Source organism: Balaenoptera musculus, chromosome 7 (assembly GCF_009873245.2).
Source record: "Balaenoptera musculus isolate JJ_BM4_2016_0621 chromosome 7, mBalMus1.pri.v3, whole genome shotgun sequence".
Classification (NCBI taxonomy): Eukaryota; Metazoa; Chordata; class Mammalia; order Artiodactyla; family Balaenopteridae; genus Balaenoptera; species Balaenoptera musculus.
Genome location: NC_045791.1, coordinates 85705533 through 85714233, shown reverse-complemented (window position 1 = coordinate 85714233; position 8701 = coordinate 85705533). Strand labels below are relative to the sequence as shown.

The window sequence follows — 8701 nt, the reverse complement described above, 5'->3', positions numbered from 1 at the left end:
ATAACTCATTTAATCCACACCACAAACTTACGAAATGAAGAGTATTACTACACCGAGTTTTACAGATTAGGAAACTGAGGCACAGAAATGCTAAGTAACCTGCCGACCACCTAAAGCTAGTAAGTGGATGTGGACCCAAGGCATTCTGGCTCCAGAGCCTGTCCTCTCAACTGCTACCCCACACCACCCTTTCCACTGACACTTGTAAGAAAATCCACATTATTCCCAGTTTTATTTTTTCTGAGCCCTTCCAATGAGTCTGAAAGGAAAAGAGGACCACGTTACTGCATCAAACACACAGGAAATATTTTATTAGCTTTCAGATGGAGAAAGCGGTAGAGTAAAAATATTTCAATAGAAATCCACGGCCCTCCTCAAGGAGCCCACTCTGGCATCCAGGGCCCCCCAGTCGTGGTAGTGCCTGTAGTCTCCCGGCCTCAGTAGGTACTGCCGCCCCCGGTAGTTGGGCATCTCGTAGAGGACCCACCAGCCCTCCAGCACGTGGAGGGAGTGGATCTCACTGAAGTGGAAGCGGTCGCGGAGCGAGGAGCAGTCTTCCGTGAGCTCCACCATCTGGCCTCGGTAGTCCTCCCGCTCGTAGATCCTCAGCCGGTGGGAGCTGGTCTGGGTTCAGCAATCAGCAGATGGGATGAGTCAGAAAACCTAGCCTTTAGCAACCAGTCACTCACACCGCTGGGGGAATGGGCATTTTTTAAAATCTTTTCTATATCAAAGATGACAAAAAGACAGCCACCACCAGGGCCACTGTGTATAGCTGGGTAGATTGTACACTGCAAAACTGAAGAGGGGGCCATTCACATAGATCAAGATATGCATGGTGCTCCATAGTTTTCTAGGGCCACAACCTACATGAATCATATTTAGTACCTACTTAGTACCATTCTTAAGTGACAATTTTTATATATAATTTGTGCTCTCTCCTTTATAGACTTAAACGGTGGTCTGGAGCTCTCCTTGGAGGATATGAAAATAATTAGATATTAACATAAAAAGACAAATCTATCCCTGGCAAAAGGCATTATTTTGGAACTCCATAGCATTAGAAGAGGCTGGGGAGAGAGGAAGTGGAATTGCTTTCCCCAAAGTGAAGCACAGATGGTGGCAGTCCAGCCCAGGCAACTCCTTAATCCTTTCCTTTCTGCTTTGAGTCCTGCTGTTCTAAAATCCTGAAAAGCAAGAGCTATCGTAACGATTAGGTTTCAGTTCTCACCTCTAATATATGGTCTGGCAAAACACTTTTAGGTAATTAATAAAAATAGAAGCTCAAGATCATGAAGGAGGCCTGTCTAGATCAATAGATTATAAAACCTTTAGAAAAATGGAAGGGCAGGCTGTCAGTCCTGGGCAAATCCTGTCTGTCTCTTCCAAAGCACTTGTTCTTTTATCTGCGTGTTCCTTCCCAGCAGGTACCCACTCAAGTCCTTCTTCCTTCTTCCACCATTAAATCCTCGTTAGGAAAGGTTCTCATAAGCAATTCATTCTGAGGTATAAAAAACTGCTAATAAGGTATCTTCCATGGTTTGCAGAGGACTCACATGTGCGTTATCTAATTTGATCTTCACAACAGCCTGACACATGTGGAGCAACCATTCTAAGTCTTTTCTCCTTTTATGAGAATCTAATGGCTAGAGCTTTCAGGCTGTAATCAAAGAGTCAGGGCTGGAAAGTGGAGGCCCAGATTTCCAGGCTCCTAATGCCAGTCTGGGTCCTATCAAGGCTTTCAACCCTCTGAGGGGGTTTCAAACTTCCCCAGAGTGGTACATTTTCCACAGGACTCTGTCATAGGCAAATTAAAGCATCCCTAACTGGAATTCCAGGCTACTCGGGCTTTACTTGGGTAGCAGTGAGCTTTGCAGGTGCTACTGGAATCACATTGTTGGTTATTTGTTTTGCCTAATCAAAAAGCAGAACTTGAGGGACCCTTGATGTTCATAATGGTTAATATCTGGAGGAGGGGGTAGTTTGCCAGGTGCTGGGCAACCTCCTTTTGACCTCATCACAGCTCGATGAACCAACTGCCCTTATTAACCCTGCTTTACAGATGAGGAAGGAGAGAAGTAGCCCAGTAACTAGCCTAAGGCCACCTGAGTGTGAGGAGTTCACCTGTTACTTATTCCTCAGCGGTGGCACAGACACTCTAATACCGTGCACCACTTTTGCCCAGTAGAGGTGAGTTTAATTTTAACAAAGGCGAATACAATTTCAATTAAGAGCATTGCATCACTCAATTTTTCAGTGGAAAGAAACCTTAAAGATATTAATAAAGGGAAAGAGAACCGGTTAGAGCCAGCAAAAGAAGGCCACCGACCTGCAGCCTGACCACTGCGTCTGGAGCACTGGTGTGACCCGAGGGCACGGTAGGCCCAGGGGAACCGGACTCACGTGGGGGATGAGGCGGCAGGAGCGGACGGAGTCGTTGAGGCCCATCCACTGCTGGTAGTCGGGGTAGTCGCCGCGCCGCAGGAAGTACTGGCTGCCCGAGTAGTTGGGCTGCTCGTAGAGCATCCAGCAGCCGCTGTCCACCCGGATGGAGTTGCAGCGGCTGAAGCAGGGCTGCAGGTTGGAGTGGTCGCCGCTGCACTCGTAGTGGCGGCCCTGGAAGCCCCGGTCCTCGTAGAAGGTGATCTGCAGGGAAGGGAAGGACAGGGCTCAGAGGCCTGGCCTCCAGGCCGGCTGCGGGCCCCTCCCGCCGGCGCGGGGCTCACCTTCCCCATGGCTGCTGGATGCGGGGACGCGAGTTCAGTGCGGAGGGGCGGGCGCGCGGGTCTATATAGCAGGAGGGCTGCTGCGTTGGCAGGAACGACACAAAAGGGGCCCCCGGGTGAGGAGGATTTCCTCTCTCCCTTCTATATAATGACGGCGGGGGTGGGCGGGGGACTTATTGTATGTTTTCTCTTAGACTCTCCAGAGCTTTCGAACTGATGACCCGCGTAAAACTGTCACTTGGTGCCTCTGGGGCCTTTAAATGAAGCCTATTCAGGAGATTGGAAGCGAGCAAAAGCGCCTAACCGGGTTAATACTTGCAATGAAATACTTTTTAACCTTTTTGAATTTCGAAATAATCTCTTTTTGAGGAACAGCACCGGGTAGTGACCGGGTCAGAGGTCAGGATGGGCTCCAGCGGGAGGCGTTTAGATGAGAGAGCATTTCCCTGGTGTGAGGATGTGGGACGTGGGATGCACCTGCCTTCTCCGCAGGACGTCTGAAGGAGGATGGGATTCTCCTCTAAGAGGACCTCCTACCAGCCTCCCCGCTGCTGAGCGGGTGCAGCAGACAACACACCGGAGGAAAGGTGATGGGGGTTGGACCCCAGGAAGCCCTGTTTAAGCACCTGGCTCGGCTCTGCTCCCTGGAGACTGGACCAGGGCCACCTCCCGACTCAGCCGCTACCTCTAGCCCACCGGCAGGAAGCCCGCAACTTTGGAGTTCACGAGGGGACTAACGGGTGGTTGTTAGTCACAGGTAAATTTCTATTTAATATTTTTGCTGAGTGCTAAGCTTATTTGTTTGGATCTAGCTACTGACAAATGCAAGTTAACCTGCAGATGTAACAAACTTTTAAATGCCACCACTTTGCAAAGCTTCTGCCTTCTCTACCTTCCCCAGCCCTGGGCAAGCCCTGGGCACTCGCTAGTTAAGGCTCTGACTCCAGGGACTGCAGGCTTCCTCCCTCCCCTCAAAGTCCCCCTTTCCTCCCCTCACCCCCAGCAGCTCCTGGTGCCCTCCTCTCTTTAGAGCAGGCTTTCTCAACCTCAGTTCTACTGTGACATTTCAGGCTGAAAAACTCTCTCTTGTGGGGGGGCTGTTCTGTACATTGTAGGATATTTAACAACATCCTGTCCACTACCCACTAGATGCCAGCAGCACCCGCTTCCTTCCTCCCCAAGTTATGACAACCAAAAGTGTGTTCAGATATTTCCAAAAGCCTCCACGGGGCACAAAATCAATCCCTGTTCAAAACCACTGATCTAAAAGTGCTGGCCGTATACCTGGCATTCTCACCAGCAGTTACCCCACTGCATTAATGAGATCATTTGCAGGCTGTGTTTGTGGAACTGCAGAAATTCCTCAGAGATGCTCTGGGGCCACTCAAAAAGCAAGGAGGTGGGAAAAACGGAGTGTGTCTATCTTATCCCCTACTTTAACCAGAGCGTTTGCACTTGTACCTGTTTTATATAAAACCTTGTTTGAAAACAGGGTTTTATCACTAGATGATGATAATTTAAAAAAAAATAAATTTGAAGACCATTGGTTTAAGGTATTGTGATTCTCATAATGCCCTTCAAAATACAAATATTTTACCTACTAACCACAGGACATAATGAAATTGTTTTCCCTTTACAGATCAGTGTAGATGAGTTTCCCAGGACAGCTTGCTAATTTCTTGTGAAAAGATCTTGAGAGAACAAAACACAGCCCTGATAAATCCTGATGTGATAGAGTCTGGAAACATTGGATCATGGCACTAGGCCAAAGAGAAAAAGAATGAGATGGCTATCACATGGATAGTTCTGGACGACCAGAGATTAGCCTGTGAACAGTGCACTGGGGAAGCGGGTCTGTGAAGGGCTGGCAAAGAGAATGCACTAAAACTGGGCTTTGACAAATTCACAAATTCACAATCTGGTCTAGAAGCTGCAGTTTGGGGCTCTAATCTTCATCTGAAGATTAACTTAGGGTTTTATTGGTTTGTTTGTTTTTTAGATCGTTGACGATTAGTACAGTTATTCATGATCCTTTTTTAATTTCACCATTACCCTCCATCTTCTAACCTGCTGAGTTTAGTGCTGAGTAGATTTCTTCTTAAGTAACACTTTTCAGGAGACTGAAAATGGATAGCATCAATTTATATTAGTTAGGAAATCATGGGGAAAGATTTTAGTACTGTATGAACAGAAAAAGACAAGTAGTATAGAGACACTGGGCACAGAGGTTAGCTAGAATATAGTCTGTTCTTATCCTGTGTACCCCAAATGTGCTACTAAGGCATTTAAGATTTTCGTTGAAGCTCTTGGGGAAAAACAACAACAGTCTTTTAGAAAATAATGCAGGGTAAAGTGGGGGAATTGAAGGACTGTCAAATAAAGCATGTAATACTAAGTATGTTGGCAAGAAAATGTGAAAAACTTGAATCACCAGAGTCTGTCTTCTAAAAGTTTTCCCAAAAGGATGTGGCAAACTTTCTTCCAGCTGACTTATTATTTGAACCTTTTGATCAATGTTTATTTTCCCAAGATATGTGTATCAAATAATGAATTTCCTAGTAATTGTATTCTTTCTTGAAGTATTTTTAAGGCATCCTGAGAATAAAATATTATTACTTAAAGCCAACAAATTATATTTTTACTCTAAATCATATACTATACCATGAAGTTCTGCAATTGAGTTTGTTTCAATCAAAAGCAGCTGCAATTCCCTAACACTGGTCACAGAAAGGTACCAAGGTTCTCAAGGGAGCTAAGTATATACATACAAAGCATTATTAGCCTGAGATAGTAATCAATTGAGACAAAGGAAACTCTTTCCATCACAATTGTCTTCTATCAAGGCCTTACAAACCAGCTGCATATTTACTATGAGAATATTTGCTTTTTTAAAAAACATCTTTATTGGAGTATAATTGCTTTACAATGTTGTGTTAGTTTCTGCTTTATAACAAAGTGAATCAGCCATACATATACATATATCCCAATATCTCCTCCCTCTTGCGTCTCCCCCCTCCCACCCTCCCTATCCCACCCCACTAGGTGATCACAAAGCACCTGATCTCCATGTGCTATGCGGCTGCTTCCCACTAGCTATCTATTTTACATTTGGTAGTATTTATAAGTCCATGCCACTCTCTCACTTCGTCCCAGCTTACCCTTCCCCCTCCCCGTGTACTCAAGTCCATTCTCTACGTCTGTGTCTTTATTCCTGTCCTGCCCCTAGGTTCTTCAGAACGTTTTTTTTTTAGATTCCATATATATGTGTTAGCATACAGTATTTGTTTTTCCGTTTCAGACTTACTTCACTCTGTATGACAGACTATAGGTCCATCTACCTCACTACAAATAACTCAATTCCGTTTCGCTTTATGGCTGAGTTATATTTCATTGTATATATGGGCCACATCTTCTTTATCCATTCATCCGATGATGGACATTTAGGTTGCTTCCATGTCCTGACTATTGTAAATAGAGCTGCAATGAACATTGTGGTACATGACTCTTTTTGAATTATGGTTTTCTCAGGGTATATGCCCAGTAGTGGGATTGCTGGGTCATATGGTAGTTCTATTTTTAGTTTTTTAAGGAACCTCCATACTGTTCTCCATAGTGGCTGTATCAATTTACATTCCCATGAGCAATGCAGGAGGGTTCGCTTTTCTCCACACCCTCTCCAGCATTTAGAATATTTGCTTTGAATAAATTTATAGTATTCATGCTAAGAGCAGAAAATAATTTGAAAGCAATTCATGCTTGATCAATTTGTGAGAGCAGTTGTGAAATACAGACTGTAAAAAACATGTATAAAATATCTGCCCTTTATGTCAGCATGCTAAGATAGATGCTAAAAATGAAATAAAGTTTCCAATTTCAAGGCAATAAGAAGAGGAAAGAAGAAGTACATTGCATCATATGGATTTTAAGTTATTCAAATTCTACATACATCTGTGATAAAAAATATATTTACTAGAGCAACTTCCCCCATGGTCCAGTGGTTAAGACTCCACCTTCCAATGCAGGGGGCATGGGTTCAATCCCTGGTCAGGGAACTAAGACCCCACGTGCTGCATGGTGCTGGACAAAAATTAAAATATATATATATATATATATATATATATATATATATATATATATATATAATATATATTATTATTAAGTTTAACAGATAAATTTACTCTTCCCTCATATGATATATATATATATATACTGGAAAAGAATTCTACCCCAAAATGGCAGGGGAGAAAATAAAGTTAAATTTAAAGTGTAAGATTAAGAGAAGAAAAAGAAATAAAAGGAATCCAAATCAGAAAAGAAGAAGTAAAGCTGTCACTGTTTGCAGATGACATGATACTATACATAGAGAATCCTAAAGATGCTACCAGAAAACTACTAGAGCTAATCAATGAATTTGGTAAGGTAGCAGGATACAGAATTAATGCACAGAAATCTCTTGCATTCCTATACACTAATGATGAAAAATCTGAAAGTGAAATTAAGGAAACACTCCCATTTACCATTGCAACAAAAAGAATAAAATACCTAGGAATAAACCTACCTAGGGAGACAAAAGACCTGTATGCAGAGAACTATAAGACACTGATGAAAGAAATCAAAGATGATACAAACAGATGGAGAGGTATACCATGCTCTTGGATTGGAAGAATCAACATTGTGAAAATGACTATACTACCCAAAGCAATCTACAGGTTCAATGCAATCCCTATCAAACTACCACTGGCATTTTTCACAGAACTAGAACAATAATTTTCACAATTTGTATGGAAACACAAAGACCCCGAATAGCCAAAGCAATCTGGAGAAAGAAAAACGGAGCTGGAGGAATCAGGTGCCCTGACTTCAGACTATACTACAAAGCTACAGTAATCAAGACAGTATGCTACTGGCACAAAAACAGAAATATACATTAATGGAACAGGATAGAAAGCCCAGAGATAAACTCAAGCACATATGGTCACCTTATTTTTGATAAAGGAGGCAAGAATATACAATGGAGAAAAGACAGTCTCTTCAATAAGTGGTGCTGGGAAAACTGGACAGCTACATGTAAAAGAATGAAATTAGAACACTCCCTAACACGATACACAAAAATAAACTCAAAATGGATTTGAGACCTAAATGTAAGGCCAGACACTATCAAACACTTAGAGGAAAACATAGGAAGAACGCTCTTTGACATAAATCACAGCAAGATCCTTTTTGACCCAGCTCCTAGAGAAATGGAAATAAAGCCAAAAATAAACAAATGGGACCTAATGAAACTTAAAAGCTTTTGTACAGCAAAGGAAACCATAAACAAGACCAAAAGACAACCCTCAGAATGGGAGAAAATATTTGCAAATGAAGCAACTGACAAAGGATTAGTATCCAAAATTTACAAGCAGCTCATGCAGCTCAATAACAAAAAAACAAACAACCCAATCCAAAAATGGGCAGAAGACCTAAATAGACATTTCTCCAAAGAAGATATACAGGTTGCCAACAAACACATGAAAGAATGCTCAACATCATTAATCATTAGAGAAATGCAAATCAAAACTACAATGAGATATCATCTCATACTGGTCAGAATGGCCATCATCACAAAATCTAGAAACAATAAATGCTGGAGAGGGTGTGGAGAAAAGGGAACACTCTTGCACTGTTGGTGGGAATGTAAATTGATACAGCCACTATGGAGAACAGTATGGAGGTTCCTTAAAAAACTAAAAATAGAACTACCATACGACCCAGCAATCCCACTACTGGGCATATACCCTGAGAAAACCATAATTCAAAAAGAGTCATGTACCAAAATGTTCATTGCAGCTCTATTTACAATAGCCAGGACGTGGAAGCAACCTAAATGTCCATCATCGGATGAATGGATAAAGAAGATGTGGCACATATATACAATGGAATATTACTCAGCCATAAAAAGAAATGAAATGGAGGTATTTGTAATGAGGTGGATG

The 8701-nt window shown here is 42.6% G+C and overlaps 1 protein-coding gene across 2 annotated transcripts in view; it reads right to left on the bottom strand.

Annotated features, from left to right (window-relative positions):
* Positions 1-285: 285 nt before the first annotated feature.
* LOC118897706 (gamma-crystallin F) overlaps positions 286-8701 on the bottom strand; it is a 77662-nt gene continuing 69246 nt past the window's right edge. Inside the window, exons 1-3 of one of the 2 annotated variants that reach the window (XM_036856962.1) lie at positions 2727-2824; positions 2404-2646; positions 286-624 (exon numbers count right to left, since the gene is read on the bottom strand). In XM_036856962.1, the coding sequence (XP_036712857.1) occupies positions 352-624; positions 2404-2646; positions 2727-2735 (525 nt within the window). In that variant the 5' untranslated portion in view covers positions 2736-2824 and the 3' untranslated portion in view covers positions 286-351. Of the gene's footprint in view, positions 625-2403; positions 2647-2726; positions 2825-8701 lie in introns of those variants that run through there. The other variant, XR_005020536.1, reaches the window with a different exon arrangement.